This window comes from Cetorhinus maximus, chromosome 11, assembly GCF_964194155.1.
Source record: "Cetorhinus maximus chromosome 11, sCetMax3.hap1.1, whole genome shotgun sequence".
Lineage (NCBI taxonomy): Eukaryota > Metazoa > Chordata > Chondrichthyes > Lamniformes > Cetorhinidae > Cetorhinus > Cetorhinus maximus.
Window position 1 is genome coordinate 55,444,854 of NC_135889.1, and position 25,186 is coordinate 55,470,039.

Genomic DNA, 25,186 nt, shown 5'->3' on the forward strand with positions numbered 1-25,186 from the left:
TAACTTGGGTTGAAATTCCCAAACTCACTTTTTCTTAATTCAGGATATGATTTCATAGTAAAGAAATGTTGAAAAAATTGGGCTGGGACCTGCAAAGTTTGCTTTTGAAGTACTTCATTGATTTACAAGAATTTTTTTTTCTTTCCCTATAGTCATATAAACATTGATCTGTAAGATCAGAAAAACTCAATCATGGCTGCACTGAGAATTGAAGCCTATTTCTGTCAGTGTTTACTGGTAAATAATTTCAGAAATTACATTTTCCCTGCAAAGTTTTAAGTGCAATTCTAGTTGCCAAGTTATCAGTAACATTCTGCTTGTCAGTAAAGTTGCCATTTGGGCAAATCCTTTGTCAATGTAACTATGTGAGGTGTAAATTGTAACTTTGGATTTGGATGCCAGTGCTTTCTTATATTGTCTTTTTACTTCTCAGAATGGAAATCGCAACACTGAATCACTTTTCTAAATCATAACTTTAGCATATTCATCACAAGTTCAGAAATAAAAATTTACCATAGCTCTGTCAAGATTCATGAGTTACAAAATAAAGCTGAAAAGTTAACTAAGACAGCTTTTTGCTTACAGTTCTTGCTGTGGGACAAAATCATTTTCTTCAAATTGTGATTGTTTCCACTTGATCTTCCAAGGTCATTTTAAGTTGTGAGAGGACTGCATCCAATGTTTCTCTGCTGATAACGGAGCAGGACTGGCAGATTGGTGCTGTCAAAATAGGGGTGTATCAGCTTCCCAAAGCAGTGATACAACACATGCTGCTTCAATCTATTTTTAACTAGCCGTTCTCTGCTGTGGATATTGAGCCAGTGTTAGCTGAGCCCTTTTCCTGAATACATATTCAGCGGTGAGCTCTGCAATTTTATTGTCTTTTATCAGTTACTTCACAGCCTAACCTTTAGATTCAGTTGAAAATTCTGTCTGCTAGTTGAATCAATCTGCTGTATGAATTGCTGAATAAGAGACCATGTCCAGTGAAAGCCACCCTGGAAGTCGACCTTCAGCAACGACAATTAGTACTGTGGCTGTACAAACAGGGGACTCAAGAATTGTAGTAGCTATACTAAAGGCAAGTATTCTCTCTCTCAAGTGAATATGCTATAGTTTTATTAAGTTGTGATATTGTAAATTGAATTTTGATAACTTTGGCCTGTGTTTTGCTTACCAGCCTGCAGTTCCACTCCAGTGTAAACTTCTGCTTGCCTCAGTATTAGATAACCTTTTTAAGGTTCTAAACTTAGTGTTTTGAAAGTACTACTTACAGTTTTACGTCGACTATATGTATAAATAAAATGAAAGTGTAATCCTGATCTCTTGTAAATCAAATACTTCCTGCATTTCAGTCTGGGATGTGTGTGGAACTTCAGTTGGTTGAATCAGTACCGAATCTTCTTGAAATTGGCAGTAATGTGGATGAAACCAGGAAAATAATGAATGAACATGAGATTCTTCTAGCTAAACTGAAGGTAAGGGACATTGACTGGCCAGGTAACCATTCATTGGGAGCAATTGCATCACACCATCAGGGCAAACCTAACTATTTATTTCAGGTACCAGAGTAGACTAATATTAAAGCAACCATGAACTGATGACATAGAACAATATACCTTCCTATAGATGTGGCCAAAACGAGAAAAAGTTTAAAGCTGTTGGAAAGGGCAGCACTGCTGATGTACCTACTGCAGTGGGCTGTACCTTTGGCCTTTCTGTTGTCATAGTTGGAAGGCAAAAATCTGAAGGCTGTAATCACAACAGTTCCACTGGGATTTTTCCACCAGCACTTAGCACACTGGAGTTTGCAAGGTTGGTGGGAGACCGTCTTGTTATCATGGGCCAGAGAGGCACTAGCGCTATTTATAGGAAGCCCCTACTTTTGGCCCTTCCCCTTAAGTTTTGTGAGGGGCAGGATTGACTCCAACCTTTTCGAGCTGATGCTGGATTTCCCAAATGAGATTGAGACCTAAAGCATTTGGATCTTGAACTTTTTCTGAGCCATACTGGGAGATTCCTACTTGAGTTACGAGAATAGCTGAGGAAATTTGGCCCTTGATAACAGTACATGTAGCAGCTGGACTGATATGGGATTTCTAAACACTGAATCCAAATCTAATAAGTACAAAGTAACTGTTTTTCTTAGAAACATTGAAATGATATCTTTGCTGAACTTTGCATAGTGGTAGCTGCTCGCAGTCATTTCAGAGTTATTTTGTCATTCATGTTATGTAGTGAGCCAGCATTTGTTACCCATCCCTAATTGCCCCTGAGAAGATACTTGTGAGTCACCTTCTTGAACCACTGCGGTCCATATAGGTATGCCCACAGTGCTATTAAGGAGACAGTTCCAGAAGTCTGATCCAGCAATGACAGCAACAGCTTATATGTACCGTGTTTCTAATGTAATAAATATTTCAAGATGCTTCACAGGAGCATTATGAAAAAAAAAATGAATCAAGCCACTTAAGGAGCGGTTAGGTCACATGACCAAAGCTTGGTCAAAGAGGTAGGTTTGAAGGGGCGTCTCAAAGGAGGGCGTCCTGGCGTCACTGCGCGTCATTTAGATTTTCAGTTCAGCAGCCGCACAGACATCTCGGCTGCGCGCCCCCCGAACTGTCAAAGGCCTAAGTTAAAAACCAATTAAAATAGTTAAAGCAGCTGCCCATCCAACCTTAATGTTGGCGGGCAAACGAAGAGCCCAGGCGGCCTTCGCATTTTTTAATGAAGCCTCATCCACAGGTTTCATGAAGTGTTTAAAAATTAAATGAGCTCATGTAAAATTAAATGAGCCCAGCTCATGTGACACGGAACATGTTTTGAAAGTTTTTAATTTCTTTATTTTGATGTTTAAAACTTAAATAAGTTTCCCTGAGACCTCTGTGTCCCCGGGAGATTTCTGCACTCTTTCGTGCACATGTGCGAAAGAGCGTAGGCCCCAACTCAGGGAATCCCCCCCCCTCCCACCCGCAGTTCAGCGCTTCCAGGCGAGCGTGATGCTGGGCGGGCCTTAATTGGATTCGCGCTCGCTCCTGCCCACCCCCGCACAAACCCCCCCAAAGGGGGGAAAATTCAGCCCCAGAGGTAATGGTGCGGGAGCAGGAAGAAGAGAAGCCATTGCAAGTGATACTCTGGTTAAGATTAGATAAGAAGGGTAACAGGAAGTGCAGTCCCACCCAGCTGGGTGATGGTGGGAAGGTGTTGAATAGGATGGTGTGGTCAACTGTTTCAAAGGATGCAGACTGGTTGAGAAGGATGAGAAGGGATTATTTGCCTTTGCCACAATCATATAGAATGGTATTTGTGACTTTTCTAAGAGCCATTTCAGTACTGTCGCAGGGACAGAAACCTGATTGGAGGGATTGCATCGAGTTCCAGGAAAGATGAGTAAGATTTCAGAAAATCACATTCAAGGACTTTGGAGAGGAAAGGGAGGTTGGAGATGGGGTGATAGTTTGGAAGGATAGTTGGGTCAAGACCTTTTTCTGAGGAGGGGGTGATGATAACAGATTTAAAGGAAAGAGAGACAACCCCTAACCAGAAAGAACTACTCAGAATATTGACCAACATGGGGGCTAGGACAGGAAGTGGGGTGATCAGTAGTTTAATGCGGATGGGGTCAAGGGAGCAGCAGATGTGTTACATGGTGTGTTCAGAGAGGGCACAAAGGGAGATAGGAGAGAAACTAGAGAAAGAAGCGGGTTCTGGGCTAGGGCAAGGGGGAATTGTAGAGCAAGTTTGGCCAGGTGGGCTAGTGAAAGTGAGGGATGTGGCAGAGGCAGCTGATCAGATTCTCTCCATCTTCCTGTACTTACTGTTGCAAAGTGGAGGAGACAGTAGAAGGAGACGTAATGGGCCAAATCTTCCAGTCTCCGGATCATGGGGGACTGGATGGATGACTGAAGATGTGCAGTAGTCCTAATGCACAGACCTACGTGGGAGCTGCCCATTTCCGATACTCCCCTGGGACCCTCTGCACATGTCTCTGACTGAACTACAGTCAGTGACTTCAGACAGATCCACAGTACTTAGTTACCCAGGAAATGTTTGACAGATTAAAACGTAGCCTAACACCTGGGTAACTCCACAACTAACACTGCCCAATCACCACCCACCCCCACCGACCCCACTACTCCGTGACCCGATTAGCCCTCTGACCCCTGAATAGCCCCCTGACTACCTGACCTGACTATCCCTTTGCCCCAACTACCCCCTTTGACCACCCGACTATGCCTCACCTTGACTACTCCTCGATCACCCAATTGCCCTACCGACTCAACCTGACCACCCGCCTGGGTCCCCAACTGCCCTGCCAGACCTGTCCTGACCACCACTGGAACACCCTTCCAACCTTAGCTGACTACTCCCCTGATTCAACTAAAGCTCCTGACATGACTACCCCTCCTGACCTGACCCTACTATCCCCCCAGTCAGACCTGACTACCTATCCCGACCTGACTATCCCCAACCAGACCTGACTACCCTCCCAGTCAGCCGACTACCCTCCTCGCCCAGATCTGACTACCTCCCCAATCTGACTACCCCTGACTTGACTATCCACTCACCCACCTACCCACCTCACCCACGTTACCTAATTCCCACCTGCCCAACTTACCTACCCTACCCACTAACCTCACCCGCCCTACCACCTACCCACTCACTCACCCATTCGTCCATTCATCCATTTACCCATTCACGAACATTCAGACTAAATCTTTAAACTTATCATATGGCAGCTTGTGCCATAAAAAGCGGGAGTGTCATGAATTCCTCCAACTCTACTCCACTCTGACGGAGTTCCCCAAAGGATGTTGCGCTGCACATTTCTCTGAAAGCTGGGATTGGAAGGTCCCAGAAGAAATGCACAGCAGCATTGATTCAGGGGTGTCTTTGTCACAAAGATGGAGCCAATCCAATCAGCTGCCCCTGTCACATCAGGGACAATCCGATTATCATTGCCGCTGCTTAGAAAGGCCAAGAAGATGGTTTGCAATAAAGTAAAGCCATAGGTTAACTTTGCATTCCAGAACAATTCTGGAATAGCAATCAGTTTAAGCAGATGAGAGCAGGACCCAATAATGCTTTATGTGGGTCAGCCAGAAGTGGTGGTGAATGGCAAAACCAGCCACATTATCCTTTCAGGTTTGTGACCTAAGGGTGCAGAGATGAGGACTATACTAGGGAATGGCCAGGGTGAGAGAGAGAGGAATGGCTTTAGTGGGGACTAGAGAGGTGGTGGTAAGGATACAATCGAGCAAATCAGTAGCTACAGAAATGTTGTGAATAGGGGGCCAAATGTTGGATAGTTGGGATTTTGAAAGTGCAGCTGTAAGTGAATTGGGGAATAGTTTTTTTCCAGGGGTGAATACAAAAAGAGATAGGGTTGGGGCATGGAAGGGGTTGTTGGTGGTGAGTGATACAAGGAAGAGATCAGAGATGGCCTGATCTATTATTGATACATAGCAAGACTACATGCGATGACAGCGTCAAAGGGTTGGCTTTGATTATGGGTTGGGAGTTTACATGAAGGGAGAGATTTCAGGACCATAAGAGGCAATGAACTCAGAGGAAAGAGAGCACGGTGAGTTAAGATGGAGGTTGAAATCATCAAAGATGGGAGGTAATTCGGCGTTGAAGGAGAAAAGCAGTGACGATGCCTCAGTGAGAAAATTATTACCACACTTAGGACTGCTGTAGAGAATGGGGAATTTGAATGAGAGGTGTGAGGGATGAAACAAGGTGAGATGCTCACATTAAGGCAAAATGTCAGAGGAGTAGGGGATCAGGCCAAGGTGATGAACACCACACCAGTACAGCAACGGTCTTGACAAGACAAGTCTTAAAGCTGGGTGGGTGGCTTCAACAAGGGGAAAGGTGTCATCATCTCTCAGCCAGGTTTCTGTTAGGGCCATTATGTTGATGCAATCATCCACAATAAGTTTGTGAATGACAAGTGCCTTGTTCACATGTGAATGAACATTGAGTGAGATGTGTAGAGGGGCGGTGAGAGTTGATCCATTGGCAGGGTCCACAGCGTCAATAGTGGGAGAGATGAGTTGGACAGAAAGGAAATTGGTAAGGTTAGCCCCCAGTGGGCGCACTCAGTGGGAAGGTCAATGAGAGTGTTGGATGGGGCAATTGGGTTTGCTGCATGTAACAAGTGAGTGCTGAGCTTCTCAATGAATGCTTTGGTGAATGCCAAGAGAGGTGGAGAGGGAAGCTGTTGGCTTACCAAAAAGGGACTCAAGGCTAGGACACCAGCAAGAGAACAGGGTGGTTGTTACAGACAGGGGAGAGATTGTAGGATGGTTTCCCCTTTTTCCACCTCTCAACTGACCGAAGACAGATGTGTTTTAAAAGGAAAGTGTTTCAACCCTCAACTGCTGTAACTCTTGGGAACAGACAAATGACAGGTTTTCTCATAGGCCTTTTAAAAAGTAGAATAGATAACTAGTACTTAACTCCCAAAATGTATATGCAACAACACACACACACACACATACACACACACATGTAAAGGTGATCGCAAAAGAGATAGTATGCACTTGGGTCTTAAAAGTCTAAAAATATGCTATCATGCTTTTTTTGAGATGAACACTTGAAACGTTGCAGGCCTGTTATTCCCTTTTTGGTCCACTAAAGAAATAGAAGTTGGAGGTTTGTGAAGTTGGATTTACACTGGCTTTACTGTTTCTCTGGCTTCACTCCAGCTGAGGTGCAGTCAAAGCCCCGCAGTGAAAACCTGGTTTGGTTCCTCAAATAGGTAGGTAAGGGCCAGCCCTAATTCTTTGCTTCCGAATGGATTTTAGGCAGGGTCTTGTCCCTTTGTTGGTCTGGAAATCATCATCTTTTTTTCTTGCCTGCTACTCCCAAAGAATTTGTCTTATTAAATGTTCCTCATCGGAAGCCTAGTTTCTGTCAAGTGACCATAGCACCTGTTTTTCATTGTCCTCACAAATGGTCTCTGACACCTTGGCCATTGACATACAATGATGGTCAAGTTTCACTCATTTACATATCCTTATGATAGAATAGGATTCTTCTTGCACCCAGTCTGCAAGTCCATTGTGAAATAGTTTCTGTAACTATTTTGATAATGGCAACCATTAATCCACAGGAAATATTTGCTGCATTTTAATGCATTGTCTAGACATGCAGGCTAGCTTCCAGGGCCTTATGTAGTTTCATGTATTTTGACGGAAAAGAAAGAAAGGTCACCTGATCTCTCAAGTCCATTTTGTTTCAAAAGCAGAGTGTCCATCCTCTGTCCTGAAGAAGGGTCATATGGACTCAAAACATTAACTCTATTTCTCTCTCCACAGATGCTGTCAGACCTGCTGAGTTTTTCCAGCATTTTCTGTTTTTATGTCCATTCTCCATATGGCTTTAAAAGTAAAGTGCTAATTTTCCACAAATCTTTGAGTCTACATTGTGAGAGTATAAGGTCAAAAAGTTGGGGGAGGAAATTGGGAGGCCCAAGTTCCTGAAAGTAAAGAAGTGAAAAGAGGCATGACGATAAAGTAGGGTAAAGGGGAAAAAAGTTAAACAAAGAGCAAAAATGCAAAGAGTGATGGGCTTGGGACAGAGCAGTAGCCAAAATGTGTATGTGAATGGACTCAAGGGAAGCTGAATTTACATAGGTCTGGTTACATAAAAACTATGAGACATACAAACCTGAAAGTATATGGGAAACAGAAAAAAACAGTGATGTACGTAGTGTGGAGTCAGGATGGAGCATTGACTAACTATTGTTCAAGTTCAGCAACAGATGTAACGAGTGAAGTCATGAAACTATTGGCAAAATTTAATTCAAGTGAAGGCCTGCTGTTTTAAGTGCCTGCCAGACAATTAACCGACCATGGCAGGCTATCCCCAGGATTTAGGGCCTTGGGGGCGGAAATCCCATTCCCCAAGAGCTGCTGGTTAATTAGAGGCCGGCAGCTTTCCATTGCCCATCAGTGCCACTGGGAGTAGTGGCAGGTACTGGCAATGCACCCACCACTGCACTACAGGCCTAGAATCGCCAAGGGACCCAGGCCACAGGGGAGTAAGGGAAGGGTGGGGGTTGCAGAGATGGGGTCACTGCCTGTGGGGAGGTGGGATTGTTGGAAGAAAGGCCTGGGAGGGTTGGATCTCAGAAGGCACCCCCTTCCCGATGCTGAGTCCCTCAATCAGGCACTGGGTGCCTTTAGGTGAGGGACTCCCCTGTGACCCCCCTGTCAGTTTTTTTCCAGGTTTCTTGTGTGGCGACTCTCCCACCCACCACTGGTTGAATGCCAGCAGCGGTGGGATGAGGCCGTTAAAAGGGCATTAATTTCCCATTGTCCATGAGCCTTCTCACCCCGGGCTTAATTGGGCGGAGGCAGATACCCAGTCCGCACCCTTCCGCACGATTAAAATAAATTCCACCATATATGTGATATGACAGGAGAGTACCGGAGGACACAAAGATTGAGGTACTGCCATGGAATGAGGATGTATGAGGCGTAGAGCGTCATTTGCAAATGATGGTGAATTTGGAGGGCACCATGAAAACCAGAAGCAGCAGAGGTTTGCTGGTTAGGCTCAAGTAAGTAATTTTCTAGCCAGGAACGGACTGAAGTTGAAAAACCAATATAGCCAGCGGCCAATTACAAGCTCAAGAGGAGATTGAAGTAACTGCGATATATTTTGAAGGAAGGGTGGTGTGTGACTTGGAGGGGATCTTGCCGACGATGGTGTTTCCATGCATCTGCTACCCTTGTTCTTTTTGGTGGTAAAGTTTGTGCGGTTTGAAAGGTGCTGTCGGAGAAGCCTTGGTGAGTTGCTGCAGTACATCATGTAGACAGTACACGCTGTAGCCACTGTGCACTGATGATGGAGGAAATGAGATTTATGGTGGTGGATGGGGTGTCAATCAAGCGAGCTACTTTATGCTGGATGGTGTTGGAGCTGTGCTCATCCAGGCAAGTGGAGAGTATTCCATCACATTCTACAGGCTTTAGGGAGTCAGGAGATGGGTTACTCACTACAAAATTCTGAGCCTTGGACCTGCTCTGGTAGACATTGTATTTATGTGGCCGATCCAGCTAAATTCCTGTTCAATGGTGCCCCACCCACAACCCCCAGGAGGTTGATGGTGGGGATTCAATGATGGCAATGCTGTTGAACATCATGAGAAAATGGCTAGACTTTTCCTTGTTGGGGATGATGATGGCTTGGTGCTTGAGTAGCATGAATATTACTTACTGCTTATCAGTCAAAGCCTGAATGTTGTCCTCCACGGGGACCCAGAGACTGACAAGTGGCATGCAATTCCTCCATTCTCACCCTGGCAGAGGATAAAAATTCAGCTCCATGTAACGATTTAGAAAGAGAGAATGTGTCTATAGTTGGGAGGGAACAACATGGTTGTGAAGAAGATACTGGCCAGGATTTTACATAATGCGTGCCTGACCCGAACACACGTGAAATTGCGCAAAATGACATCGGGCAAGCGTCCCGACATAATCGCGCACGCGAGCAATATTGAGGTCGGCGGGTAGGCGCGGGAGTCGGAGCTATGCCCGCCGACAATTAAAGGGCCACTTAAGGCCATTAAAAGCCCTATTGTCCACGATCTTACGTTGCCCGTGCAATTTTGCGCTTGTTGCACGAGCAAAATGGGCAGGCAGGCAACTGGCTTTTAATGAAACCTCATCCAAGGGCGGGGTGTATCTGGGGACTGATGTTTTTTGAGTTCTGCTGTCAGGTGCTTGAATGTGGTGCATAGACAGAGTGTGATGCATTTTTTCTTCTCATTTAATCTGTCCAGGTCTGCAGCTCCCTGAGGCAGCTCCGCAGCAGTTGTCTGCCTTCAGAGAACTCGCATGAAGCACCCACCTGCACCCTCACTTATGTCGGTGCCCGCCCTCTTCCCACCTCCCTCGGCAGTGCTGTGGCTTTCTCAGCGTCCGCTTCCGGGCCTGCTGATTTGGCGTGCATGCCAAGTGCAAAATGCAGGCAGCTGAGACTAGGATGCTTTGGTGGAGACTGTTTATTGCTTGCCACAGAGCTCACTTCTCTACTCTAACACCAACCCCACTGCCACACCCCACTCCCACCCCCAAATCCCACCATGGCAAACTGTTATCTATATAACAATCTATAGACACATTTTACCCATTTTGCCTTTTATATAGCAGTTCCTTTAAAATACTCAATAAATGCATAGCCATATCTGTTCTTTCTACCAGTGCAAGTGTCTCCGCAGCTCAGGTGTTTTTAACTACTCTCTTTATGTTTTTTGATTCCCAGGCTAATGGACAAATTTTATCATTCCTTCCCACTAAAAATATATCCTGTTGTATTCGAATAACCGTTAGGAAGGTTAGCCTGTGAGGTGTCACTAAAAATGACTAATTTAATCACTTCTGGGTCACCCAGGTCTGGAAATCTGAGTGTACATTCTTCTAAACTTCCTTCCTTCAATGTCTTATTTGCTTTTAGCACTTCCCCAACTGTAGCATATTTCAGCATGGTGCTCAATCCTAATGCATCATAGCATGCATCTAGTCTAGTTTGTGTGCATAACCAGGTTAATTACCCAATTAAGCTTTTTAATTCATCTGCTTCTCACTTGGTTGTAGTCTTCTATTTGTGATGATCTGGCCTGAATTATCAGGTTCTTATTCACATTCTCTAGGTAAGGATGTGGAATCAGGGTTATTCCCAACTTAGTCTGCTTAATGTCCAATCCTATATACTTAAAAGCTCCAGAAGTCCAATTTCCAATTTTGCATTCCTTTATAATTTTATCGATCACAATTCATCAAACGCCGCAGGCTTCTTCCCCTCCCAGCCCCCAAGCAGGAAGTCATCTACATGCACTAAGAAAATGCCGGTTTTCCTTTAAAGTACCAACAAAACATTGCTGGATCTGCCTTTAGCTGAGGATAACCAGGTTTTAGTAGGACAGGCCTAACTAAAAAATACCATACCCTAGATGCATCGTTTAGCCTGAAATCACACTTGTTCAACCTCCATAATTTCCCCTCTACAACTCCAGCTTCTTTTGGAGGCTTTAAGAATACTTCTCTTTGAAATTGTACCACTTACAAAAATGCTGTTTTGACGTCAATGGATTCACATCGGGAAGTACTTTCTGCGTACATGCCCATCTGTGGGACAACGCTGGCCGTCCTTTGTCTGGCACCTTCGTATAAAAGCCAAGCTCTCTCCAACTGTCAAGTTCTTTTTGTTTTGCTTCCTTTAACAATTTACCATCTAACTTGTTAATGACCACTAGGGGCTCCTACTTGTGTCACCCCTCGCCTATTCTTTGCTCCTTGCTCTTGTTAAACTACGTCCCCTACTAGATCTCCTGTCTCTATCTGGACTGCTACTCCTCAACCTGTCCCTCCTGCGACTCCATAAGACATAGGAGCAGAAGTAGGCCATTCGGCCCATCGAGTCTTCTCCGCCATTCAATAAGATCATGGCTGATCCGATAATCCTCAACTCCACTTTCCTGCCTTTTCCCCATAACCCTTGATCCCTTACTGATTAAAAATCTGTCTATCTCAGCCTTGAATATACTTAACGACCCAGCCTCTACAGCCCTTTGCGGTAAAGAATTCCACAGATTGACTACCCTCTGAGAGAAGAAATTCTTCCTCATCTCTGTTTTAAATGGGCGCCCCCTTACTCTGAGATTATGCCCTCTGGTCCTAGACTCTCCCACAAGTGGAAAGAACCTCTCAGCATCTACCTTGTCAAGCCCACTAAGAAACTCATATGTTTTAATAAGGTCGCCTCTCATTCTTCTAAACTCCAATGAGTACAGGCCCAACCTACTCAATCTTTCCTCATAAGAAAATCCCTCCATACCCAGGATCAACCTAGTGAACCTTCTCTGGACTGCCTCCAATGCCAATAAGGGGTCCAAAACTGTTCACAGTATTCTAGGTGTGGTCTAACTAGTGCCTTGTATAGTTTTAGCAGGACTTCTCTATTTTTATATTCCATCCCCTTTAAAATAAAGACCAACATTCCATTTGCCTTACCTATTACCTGCTGAACTTGTATGCTAGCTTTCTGGGATTCATGCACGAGAATCCCCAAATCCCTCTGTGCTGCAGCTTTCTGCAGTCTTTCTCCATTTAAATAGTATTCAACTCCTCTATTCTTCCTGCCAAAGTGCATAATCTCACACTTTCCCACAATATATTCCAGTTGCCACTTTTTTGCCCCCTCACTTAACCTGTCTATATCCCTCTGTAGACTCATTGTGTCATCCTCACCACTTGCCTTCCCACCTATTTATGTGTCATCCACAAACTTGGCAATAGTACATTAATTTCCCTCATCCAAGTCGTTAATATATATTGTAAATAATTGTGGCCCCAACACTGATCCCTGTGGCACTCCACTAGTTACAGGCTGCCATCTTGAAAATGCACCCCCCACCTGTATCCCAGCTCCCTGTCTTCTATTAGTTAGCCAGTCCTCCATCCATGATAATATACTACCCCCAACACCATGTGCTCCTATCTTAAGTAGCCTTATGTGTGGTACCTTATCGAAAGCATTTTGGAAATCCAAATATGTTGCATCTACTGGTTCCTCTTTATCTATCCTGCTTGTTATCTCTTCAAAGAATTCTATTAAATTTGTCAGGCATGATTTCCGCTTCATGAAGCCATGCTGAATCTGCTTGATTAGATTATGCATTTCTAAATGCTCTGCTATTACATCCTTTATAATAGATACCAACATTTTCCCAATGTCAGATGTTAAGCTAACTGGCCTATAGTTACTTGTTTTTAGTCTCCATCCCTTTTTGAATAAGGGTGACTCGACTTCCTTTCACAAGCTCTTGATCTTTTCTTTGGGCTGTGATCATCATTAGGTCCACTGTCTGAACTTACACTATGATTTGTGGCTTTCCACTTTTTGCTTCCTTCTGCCAATCCATAGGTCTGATATTCTGCCTCTTGCCTTGTACATTCAGCCAGTTGTTGTATTTCCCTCTGGCCTTTCATGCCCTTCCTACTATGGTGGCTTCCCTCCACTCACTAGCCCCTTCTGGCAGATATGCCACCCTAGTTCCAACTTTTGGTCTTTGATCTTTGTGATGAATGGCCCTATCCTGATCTTCACTATCAGTTGGTCTACTCTCTGTTAGCCCCCTATCTGCTGCACTCTGTTATTCGTGCAGGCCCCGTGTACACGTGTGTGAAGTGCATGGTGCATCTTCAGTTTCCGTCATCTGTTCAGGTTCAGTCAATGTGTAATCGGTGCCAGTAAGCCACGTGGGATGTACTCTAAAAGTTTGATTACCATGTTGCAAGATTATCGTTTTGCCACCAGTGCCTGTATCTTTTCCTGGGCCTCTTCGTTCTTTCTGCCCTTCTCTTTTATAATATGTCATGTCCCCAGGCTTAAAATTCACTTCTGACGGCCTGATTCAATAACTCAAAGCCCTCCTGATTTTTTTCTGAAAGCTCTGCCTTAATAAATGCTCTCCTCCCTGCATGCATGGCATTCAAATGTTCTGCAAATATTGAACTAATGGTAGTCCCCTCCAAAGCCGGTCCCACGTTATTGAAAGTATCTTCAGATTCCTGCCATAAACTAATTGATAGGAGCTGCAGTCCCCAACCATCTGGAGTGTGTTTTTTGCATATCTTGCCAATGCTTGGTCAGTTATCCATTAACAATTTGGTTGGTAAGCTAAAATTTTTTGGAGCATTTTGTCAATCACGGCGTGATTTCTCTCACATATCCCATCGCTAAAAAGGATTCTCTACTGCTGTGTGCATTGCTACAATATTCAAATTTTCACACATACTCCTGAATTCATCATTGGCAAATTCTCCTCCATTGTCCATTAAGAATTTAGTTGGTGCCCCCAGCCACATTGCTATCCATCTTTTCATTATATTATCAATAATTACTTTTTTGTCTTTACTAAAAATTACTGTTGTAGACTTAGCAAGCAGGTTTAGTCTGTCAAAGTGTAGAAAAAAAATATTTTTTTCCTTTGAGGTCCATTGTTTTGGTTTCATTAAAGTCTCTCCAATGGAATAGTTACTACTGGTCGTGATGGTGTTCTCACTTACATTTTACAAATATCACATTTCTCACGAATATCCTCGACAAGTCTAGTGTATTCCTCATCCAGTACCCCTGCATCCTTTAACAGAATCTTCAACCTATGGCCATAGGGATGTGCAACTTGTTGATGTAGTTTGGCAATAATTTGCTTCTTCTCTTTTAAATCCCCATCCCCAGCTGCCATTAATATCTCTTTAACATCCTGTCTAGAGGTGTTAGGCCTTAAAGGAATACAATGATGTCCCGACTGTGTAAATTGCAAATCTACAGATCTCCCAAAAACAATTGTTTTATCATGCTCCGTGTTCAACTTCATTGAAGGCTTACTTAACAGTAAAGGTATTTCACTCAATACCACATTAGTACTGATAAAGTGATTTACCCCTGCTATTTTACTTGGAATTACTATTCTTTTTAGTGATTTCAACGTGTTACCATCACCGAACCTGGAACAAGTAGAACTGTTATATTCTTTGACTTTACTTTAGTCTTCCTCACTTAAAGAATCCATGTAACAGTTTAGCCAGTCCACTCTACATGCTGTGGTCGTATACCCACTATCTAGAACTGCGCAATTGAACAAATCTGCAACTAGGATACTCATCGCCAGACTGAAGCTTCTGGTGACCAATATGATTCCTTCTGATTGGTCAGTATTGTCCTCCTCACCTTTCGTTTCTTCCATTTCATGTATTATCTCAAAAATCCTGTTTTTCATTTTTGAGCAATTCAATGCATAATGATACTTAGAGTCGCATTCGGAGCACCTGTTAGCCACCCCTTGGTTATTCCTGGGGTTCATCCTGCTTCTACAAATTGCCCAACTCCTGCCATCTGTTATAGCTCCCAAAAGGGTCTCTGTCCTCATATTTCTTGTTTGTAATTCTTCTTTTACGTTTGGGCCCTATATTCAAATATTCTTGAAAGGTTGCTAATGTTGTATCCTCCATCTTTGGTGTCACTGCTGAAGAGCCCATTTGCACCATAAAAGCAGCTGGAAATTAATGTTTTCCCAGAAATTTTTTTTAAGGCTTCAGGCACTTTATCCAAAAGCGTTTCTCTCTCTTTGAATTTAACTCCGGTTAAAACCAAGAGCCTATCCATGTTTGATATCCTTGCACAGTTCAATAATTTAAAGGCAACTGATTTAGGAATTTCCAAGTGGAATCGCTGCAATCTCATATATAGTCAGTTAAACTCCATGCTGTATTCTTCTTTGGAAGAATCATCCATTAAAAAAAATTTATCAAAGTCCGACCAAGCCTCTTAGTCATTCAAGAAGTCATCTTTCATATAAATTTTATCCATGAATCCCAAGAGAATGTTCAAACCTCCTTGATTGTCCAGTTCCTGAGTGTCTAATTCCAAGGACACTATGCAACTGATCTTGCTCTTGGCAGGAAGCGCAAGTGCCAGAGCTATTCCTTGTTTTCTTTTCAGTAGAGACGTAACCCATATCCATTCGTCTACTTTATTTTTCCATTGACCATAAGGTTCTGTTTCACAAAACAGTGGTGGAAAGTCATATCCTGCCACCCTATAGTTGATTTCAGTCATCTTTCTTCAAAGAGTCTCCAATTACAGCCTTCTCTCTCAAAAAAAATTAACTCCAATACTAACCTTCTGTCTGGAAGTAAATCTTAGTCTCCAGTCTACACTTTCAGGCAACCATCCTCTGCTACCAAATGTCAGCGAAATTCCCAAGCCTGGCTGTGAAGAAGACACTGAGGCTAGGATGTCCCCCACTAGGGCAGGGGGGCAGGTGCACAGGGCAGCGGTCACTAGGCAAGGCATGATGCCTGGGGGGCATAGATGATTGATGTTGCAAAGTACAACTCAACTTTTTTCTATTCTTTCTTGAGATGTGGGCATCGCTGGCAATACTGACCACCCCTAAGTGCCTTTGAGAAGGTGGTGGTGAGCTACCTTCTTGAATCATTGCTGTCCATCTGGTGCAAGTACACTCACTGTGCTGATAGAAAGTTCCAGGATTTTGACCCAGCGACAGTGAAGGAACAGCAATACAGTTACAAGATAGGATGGCGCATGACTTGGAGGGGAGCTTGCAAGTAATGGTGTTCCCATGTATCTGCTGCTTTTGTCCTTCTTGGTGGTAGAGGCCACGGGTTTGACAGTACTATCGAAGTCTTGGTGAGTTGCTGCAGCGCATCTTGTATATGGTACACACTGCTGCCACTATGGGTTGGTTTATGGAGGGAGTGAATGTTTAAGTTGATGGTTGGGAATGGTAATGCCATTGAATGTCAAGGTGAAATGGATAAATTTTCTCTTGATGGGTGATGGAAATGGTCATTGCCTGGCAGTTGTGTGGCACGAATGTTACTTGCCACTTACCATTCCAAGCCTGAATGTTGTCCAGATCTATCTTCATATGTACACAAACTGTTTCAGCATCTGAAGAGTTGTGTAAGATACTGAACATTGTGCAATCATCAGTGAAAATCCCCACTTCTGAACTTATGTTGGAAGAAAGGTCATTGATGAAGCAATTGAAGATGGTTGAGCCTAGGATACTACCCTGAGGAACTCCTGCAGTGATGTCCCGGGGGCTGCGATGGTTGGGCCTCCAACAACCACCTTCCTTTGTGCTAGATATGACTCCATCCAAAAGAGACTTTTTTCCCACTGCTTCCCATTGACTTCAATTTTTGTCAGGGCTCCTTGATGCCACACTCGGTTAAATGCTGCCTTGATGTCAAAGGCAGTCACTCTCACCTCACCTCTTGAGTTCAGCTCTTTTGTCCATGTTTGAACCAAGGCTGTAATGAGGTCAGGAGCTGGGTAGCCCAGGCGGAACCCAAACTGTGCAAGATTGAACAGAATATTGCTATATAAGTGCTGCTTGATTGCACTGTCAACAACGCCTTTCATCATTTTGCTGATGATTGAGAATGAATATAGGGCAGTAATTGGCCAGACTGGATTTGTCCTGCTTTTTGTGGACAGGACATACTAGAATAAATTTTCACATTGCCATGTAGGTGCCAGTGTTGTATTGGGACAGCTTGGCTTGTTCTAGAGCACAAGTCTTCAGTAGTTCTGCTGAAATGTTGTCAGGGCCCATAGCCTTTTCAGTATCCATTGCCTTTAGCTGTTTCTTGATATCAAGTGGAGTGAATCGAATTGGCTGAAAATTGGCTGTGATGCTGAAGACCTCAGGAGGAGGTGACATGGATTATCCACTTGGCACTTCTGGCTGAGGATGGTTGCAAATGCTTCAGCCTAATTTCTTGCATGGATATGCTGGGCTCCCCCATCGTTGAGTGTAGGAGCAAAAACAAAAAGTGCTGGAAAAACTCACCAGGTCTGACAGCATCTGTGGAGAGAAAGACAGAGTTAATGTAACACCACCATCAACACCCCTTCGACCTTTTGTTTATAACATCTTTTGCAATGCCTCCTTTGCCTCCACCTATCACTGCCCTTCTATCCAGCTTCATCTGTCCCACCTCTCTTAAACAGTATATATTTCACCACATTTCTACTTCTCTTTAGTTCTGAAGAAGAGTCATACGGACTCGAAAGGTTAACTCTGTCTTTCTCTCCACAGGTGCTGTCAGACCTGCTGAGTTTTTCCAGCGCTTTTTGTTTTTGCCCCTATGCTCAATGATGGGTGAGCAATATTTGTTTTTGTTTCAGATTTCCAGTATCCGCAGTATTTTGCTTTTATATTGAGCATAGGGGTATTGGGGGAGCTTCCTCCACCATTTAGTTGTTACTCACCACCATTCATTAAAATCATAAATGTGTAAAATCTAAAAGGTTGGGCTTTTCAGCTACAGTAACTAAAAGGCTGTAACTCTCCAGATGCCAATACGTGAACAGTAGCTTATTTTTAATATATCAAGATTTACTTGCATATCTTGATATGAATTAATGAAGCGGGCCACTGTTGGTGCCTGAGGTTCTAACACTGCATAAGCGCTCTTTCAAGTGCTGGGCAGGGGAAGACAGGGATAGAAATTGGTATGCAATGTGCCTGTTTTTTGGATGTGAACTGGGTGCAAAGCAAACTAATATAATCAAAATCGTGAGGGGTCTCAAAAGAGTAGATAGAGAGAAACTGTTCCCATTGGCAGAAGCGTCAAGAACTAGAGGACACCGATTTAAAATGATCATGTTCCCCCTGCTAAATTGGTGGGCCCTATTTATGGGTGCCCTAGACTATGCCAAAACATGTGTCAACCACATGAATATGTAAATCAGGACCCTAATGCCTATTGCAGTGCCACTTGATGAAATTAGCTAAAGCTGAGCATGCAGATGTCAGGCTCTTCAGTGGTCCCAGTGGCCACCAATGAAAGGTAACAAATGTTTTTTTTTAAACTATCTGTGGAGCCAGGAGCTACAAATGCCACCCCCAGCTCACAGCCTGCTTCAGTGCTCTGACCTGGGGGTCGCTGTGGCAACTGGTGGAAACAGACAGTGTTTGTGATACAGTAATGGAAGTTATATTGAAGGTGACTGTGTGGGTAGAAGAGGAAAAATCATGGAAGGAAAAAGAAAGCTACATTTTCCTATCTGATGCAATTACCAAAGGAAGTGTAGTGAAACAGGTTTTTTGCCCACTTGGGAATTTTCCAAAATCAGCTTCCTTTAAAGATTTTAGCAGCAGACTCAACAATGATGCTTTCTGTAATTGGAAGTTTACAAGGGGCTAGAAAGGGTGGATAATGACTGCTGGTTCAGGATTTAAAGTGACTTAAGGGTCCAGGCATCTTTTTTTTATGACAATCAGCTTTTGGAAACACCAGATGATGTTTGAAAGATCAGGTGCAGGATGCCAAACCACCAACATTATTGTGGCTTCCAGTGAAGTACTGTCTAATGCAATTTGGATGAGGTAGGAGGCCTGTTTTGGGATGTGGGGGATGGTCAGTAAAAGCAGTACAGGCATGATGAAAGGAGGTGGACCGAGCAGAATATACAATCTCTACTATCCTTGATGGTGCTGCAAGAATGTTAATGACATTACCAGGTCAGGCAAGTAAAAGTGGGACATCCCATCCAAAAAAGCGCTGTACTCAGCACATTTACCATTTACAAACACATTCCCTTCACTGTTTTGGACTTCAAGACCTTAATATATAATTCTAAATACTCCAGACAGCTTTTACACCCCTAACCTTCACCTGTAAGTGTCCTTTCACTCACAGCCTGACATGTGTAGTTCACTGAAAGCCTCAAATGCTATGCAATTTCATGCACTTGTCATCACTTTCAATGCAATTCTTGCTGGTATCTGGAATGGACTGCATTTCATGGCAATGACAGTGCATGTACAACGATGTATTCATCTTAAAGGGGGAAACAATTGTCAATAAAAATAGATTGACAATCTCCCTGCCTTTGCTCTTTGGTGCTCATGAGGAGTAAGCTTTGGGGCTAGTGGAGAGGAGAAGGAGTAAAAGGTGGGGAAGGTGAAGGTCAGGTTCATGTCAAAATGTGGGTGTCATTAGGTAAGGCTGTCACAGACCTATGAAGCTATTCTAGATGCACAGCATTGGGCCACGTCATGTGTGCTGAATATTCAGATAGCACCGTGGGGGAGCACATATTTAGGGTTAATAATTCAAATATCACACATTGCCACCAAGAGGAAATATGGTGGTAAGATGCAGTAAGCATATTCACACACTGAAATGGAAATAAAATAATGGGAGAAATGAACTTATGCTTGCAGACAATATTATTGGCAAGTTTGGGAGCTGGCTTTGACTAGGGACCCTGTTAATTGATGTGTGTGCTGGCGGGTTTGAAAAAGACAAGTTGTCCTCGGAAAGCAGCTGGTGTGTGGTGGTAAAAGAAGATCTTCTGGTTCAGGAATTGAGAACATTCGATGTCCATGTTCCCCTGAGCTAGGGAGTTGAATACACACTAAACTTCAATTCAACCCTCCCAGTTATTTAAGACTACTCACTTGTGAGGAATTTGGTTACGGTATCTATACCCATCGATATCTGTAACAAGCCTTTAATCTATTCCATTGCTGAGCTGACTCACTACAGGAAGTAAATTGTGTGTAAAGTGAAACTTTTACAAAGGGAACACCTTTTTGACCTGATGACTGGAGCGTAAAACATCTGTAAAACCTGAGTTTACAACAAAGCAATAATTGGATAGCAAAATCTATCCTGTTGGCATATATTTTTGCATATATTTCCCATTTAATAAACAATAATTCCACTTTCCATGATTCGCTGCAGTGAGCTTAACTCCACATTATTATTTGAACATGTTGAATTTTAAAGTTTTAAAATTCATTCAGATATAAGGTAGGTAACCAGAACTTTTATTAATTAATGCAATGATGACATAATGGGATAACCAGTAAAAAGTTGTCTGGTGGCTGCTGTGGTGAATTGAATTACACATGCAGTAAGAGAGAATGAGTCCTCTAAGACACTGCTTGTTTTTCTGTTTCAAAATGCAGTTATAAATTAGGCCGATAGGAGCAGAGACATTGATCACGAAACATTACAACGCCATTACAAATTGTTAATATAAACACCATTAAATTGGAGGCACAAATGAGTTGTTAATAATCTGTTACATCCACCTTTATGTCTGCTGGGGCTACTACCATGATATCTCCCGCTTGCATTATCAGAGGCTCTTTCTTTCAGTACCTGGTTGTTTCCTGATGCAGGAGTCACTTCTGGACTCACAATCAGTATTTACATTGCGCCTTCTTAGTCTCCACTCTTTCACCTCATTCTGCCAATCCATGGACCTCATTTCTTGGCCATCATCCTGAACATGCAATCAACATTTATACTTGCCAGTGGTTTTTCCTGCACACCCCACAATTGCCACATCTTTCCATTCACTGGACCCTGCTGTAGTATATGTCACCGAAGTATCTACTCTGGGCAAATGGCCTGTGGGAGGTATTAACTCTGTCCTGTGTGTCATGGTCACTCACCTTGCCACTATCCAGTCTTTCAATCTGCTGCATTGTGTTCCTCAGGACCACCACCACAAAACGCATAAGCACTTGAGATGCGAGGTGCCTCGCTTTCTTCCATCTGCTGCTCAGAGTCTGAGTTTTTGTAATTAATTTGACTAATAATGGTGAATGAACCTTAATAGTTTGATTGCCATGTTTGGTAAGTACTGGCTTACTGTCACAACCTATAACCTTATAAGGAACGTTCCACTCCTCATGACCATCTCTTATTAGTATACTCCTGAATTGAAATCTCTCTCATGTGGTCTTATACAATGCCTCTACACTTTCCAAATTTTCTCAGCCTTTATGGAAGCCTATCTCCCTGTATAAAAAGCAGTCAAATGTGCATAAAAAAATTTAATACCTTAGAGTGCAAGAGAGCTATCACAAATAACAGAAGGCAATTTGGGATTTTGCCCCTACACTAATTGGTAGGGATTATATTCTGCAACGACCTGGAGTGAATTATTTGCATGAGCCACTCATGCCAGGGTGATTGTCAACCTGCAGCCTGGTTGATCAGCTAAAATTTTATCCAGAATTTAATTGATCACTGCATGATTGCTTTCACAAAATTCATCACTGAAGGGACTCTCAGCTGCAGTATTCAAGACCATGATGTTCATGATTTCTTATGTTTCTAAGTTCATCATTGGCAAATCCCCTCCATTATCAGTCAGAAACTTCACTGGTGTTGAAAGAAATGGTTCCTATTGTTGTAAAACCATGTTTTATAACAAAAACTACTTTATTTACTGAGTGGGTTGAACCCACAGTATAAGTCTTAAAAAGACTGATAACAGTAGTTTTAAGTGACTTGAAGAGCAGTCCTTAAAACGGCCGAACATTCACCTTGCAAATTGCAAAGCTATCAGACAGGAGTCGTACTGTCTGGAAGTAGCCCACCAGGACAATCAGTGTGAGAGACCAACCCCCTGAACTACACACAGACATCCAAACATAGTCTGTTTATTCAAATGAATATGGACCAAGCCATTAAACCCAAACATTTTGGACGATGGAACCTGGCTGAGCAGAGGGCTTCACCGATCACTTAATCTAATCACTGTCAATAGTGGATCTGGAATGAGGGTTCCCCGCCTTGCTATGACCATATTTAGTAACTGGCTAATTTGAGAATGGAGGTCATGTGAAAGCAAGCTTACCCTTTGGGCTGAATTTTCCCCCTGTCGGGGGGGGAAGTTGATAGGTGGGTGCATACAGGTGCTCTTCCGATCGGCGTCCTCGATCGGAGGCGCATGGCCATTTTATGTGGGCGGGCCAATTAAGGCCCGTCCAGCGTGACATCCGCACAGAAGCGCTATGCGCACCCTGTGCAGGCGGGGAGGGTGGGGGGAGTTCCAAAATCGAGAGTGCGCTCTTTCACACATGCGCACGAAAGAACGCACTCATCTCCCTGAGGCTAAGTGCTGCCTCAGGAAGATCGGCTGTACATGGAAAATAGATAAAAATAGAAAAATAAAATTTCCCTTACAAGTCTCCTCATGTGACAATGTCACATGAGTTGGGACATGTCTATAATTTTTACAAAATCGTTATTAAAATTTTTTAAAGCCTAATGAAACCTCATCCCGCCCGTGGATGAGGTTTCATGTTTTTTCTAGTTCCCGCCAGGGCTCCTGGCCTGCCCGCCAACCTCAAGGTTGGAGGGGCAGGTCCTTTAATTACATAATTGACCCTGTCAATGGCCTCAATTAGACATTGACAGGTCAGCAGGCCCGCAGCTGATTTTGCTGCGCCCCTGCCTTCCTGAAAATTTAAATCAGGCACGGTGACGTCGGGAGTTTCCCCCGCCCCCGCTCGCCGACTCATAAAGTTCTGCCCTTTGTGTTAAAAAAGAAACTGCTTTTCCAGGGTCAGAGTCAGACAGACCATGAGCGGGTAACAGCGAGAAGAGAACTCTCTCTCTCTCCAGCCATTCTGCAACTGTGTGCCCTGCCTGCATCTGACCAACGTAAACTAAACAGCTGCTGACTTAAGAGGAAAATACAGAGATCATTTGTCATGACTTTAAATCATCAGAAAAATCACTGAACACTGCCTGAAACCATCCAATGCATCAACCTAAGGATCCTTATATGATTGACTTTCTTTTAGACACTCTTAAACAATTTAACCTATCCTTCCTCCTTTAAATCTACTTCTGTGTGTGTGAGTCTCTTGGATGCATGCGAGAGTGTGAGTTGGAGTGTTTATATTATTTTTATCTATCGGCGTTAAGGATAATAAACAATAGGCAGAATTTTACGCCTCGCAAACTCAACGGGCGTAAGATAGCACGGGAAGACATCAGGCGAGCGACCTGATGTCACCCCACACGTGCGCAATCTTCAGGTCAGTGAGCGCACGCGGGTCTCGGAGCCGTGCCCACCATCAATTAAATGGCCACTTAAGGCCATTAAAAAGGCAATTAATCCCAATTTTACGTTGCTCATCGCACAGGCAAAATGGGCAGGTGGGCAGCCCACATTTTGCAAAACCTCATCCAAGAGTGGAATAAAAATGGACAGCAACATTGCCAGTGTGAGTGGTGAGGAGTTTAGGAGATAGTTTGCTGCTGGTTGCTTATTTGAACTTGACAGCTTCATCTCTGTTCTGAGCTTCAGTCTTAGCATTTCTAGGCTTCATTTCAGGACTCATTGATGTCCCCAAGGCCACCGGAGGATTTTGACCATGTGGAGCCTTCCACGCATCAGACAGCCTTCTGTTACCCTGGTAATGGGGATTGTGGTCTCCACTGGAGGCACCTCATCTGAGGAGGAAAAGAGGGGCAGAAGGGAGAGGAGGCCAGATGCCCCAATGTAGCTTCCAGGGGTGTGACCTGTGGGAGGAGAGGTGCAGGCACAAGGGGTGCAGGGCCAGCAGGTAGTCCAAGGTGGAAGAGGCTGCAGAAGATGCCACTATCCTGCTGCCAGGGTTTACAGGCGGCGATGCAGCTATCTCAATATGTCTGAGGTGCAATGCCAACGGAGAGAAACTTCTACAAGTATATAAAAGGAAAGAGAGTAGCTAAAGTGAATGTTGGCCCCTTGGAGGATGAGACTGGGGAGTTAATAGTGGGGAACGCAGAAATGGCAGAGACCCTTAATCAATATTTTGCCTCAGTTTTCACAGTGGAGGACACTAGTACCACCCCAATCTCAACAGGTAGTGCAGAGGATATAGAGAAGGAGGAACTTAGAACAATCACCATCACTAGAGAAAAAGTACTGAGCAAACTATTGGGATTAAAGGGTGACAAGTCCCCAGGACCTGATGGCCTATATCCCAGGGTCTTAAAGGAAGTAGCAACGGAGATAGTGGATGCATGGGCTATAATATTCAAAAATTCCCTGGATTCTGGAAAGGTTCCAGTGGATTGGAAAAATGCTAATATAACACCCTTATTCAAAAAGGAGGGGGAGGCAGAAAGTAGGAAACTATAGACCAGTTAGTTTAACGCCTGTCGTTGGGAAATTGTTGGAATCCATTATTAAGGAAGTAGTAATGGGGCATTTGGAAAGTCAAAATGCAATCCATCAGAGTCAGCATGGTTTTATGAAGAGTAAATCGTGTTTGACTAATTTGCTAGAGTTCTTTGAAGATGTAACAAGCAAAGTGGATAATGAGGATCCTGTAGCTTAAGTATATCTGGACTTCCAGAAGGCCTTTGATAAGGTGCCGCACAAAAGATTAATACGCAAGATAAGATCACACGGAGTTAGGGGTAATATATTAGCTTGGATAGAGGATAGGCTAACCAACAGAAAGCAGAGAGTCGGGATAAATGGGTCTTTTTCTGGATGGCAAGCTGTAACTAGTGGGGTGCCACAGGGTTTGGTCCTTGGGCCCCAACTACTTACAATCTATATTAATGACTTGGATTCAGGGATAGAAGGTACTATAGCTAAATTTGCAGATGACACCAAAATAGGTGGGAAAGTAAGTTGCAATGAAGAAATAAGAAATTTACAAATGGATATGGACAGGTTAGGTGAATGGGCCAAAATTTGGCAGATGTAGTTTAACGTGGTTAAGTGTGAGATTATCCATTTTGGTCAGAAGAATAAAAAGGCAACTTATTATTTAAATGGAGAGAAACTTCAGAATGCTTCAATGTAGAGGGATCTGGGT

At 43.5% G+C, this 25,186-nt stretch overlaps 1 protein-coding gene across 1 annotated transcript in view; it reads left to right on the top strand.

Annotated features, from left to right (window-relative positions):
• Positions 1–787: 787 nt before the first annotated feature.
• Positions 788–25,186, top strand: part of ttn.2 (titin, tandem duplicate 2) — a 694,778-nt gene continuing 670,379 nt past the window's right edge. The window contains exons 1-2 of the mRNA XM_078552010.1: positions 788–1,081; positions 1,356–1,478. Coding sequence (XP_078408136.1) covers positions 980–1,081; positions 1,356–1,478 — 225 coding nt within the window. The 5' untranslated portion in view covers positions 788–979. The remainder of the gene's footprint in view (positions 1,082–1,355; positions 1,479–25,186) is intronic.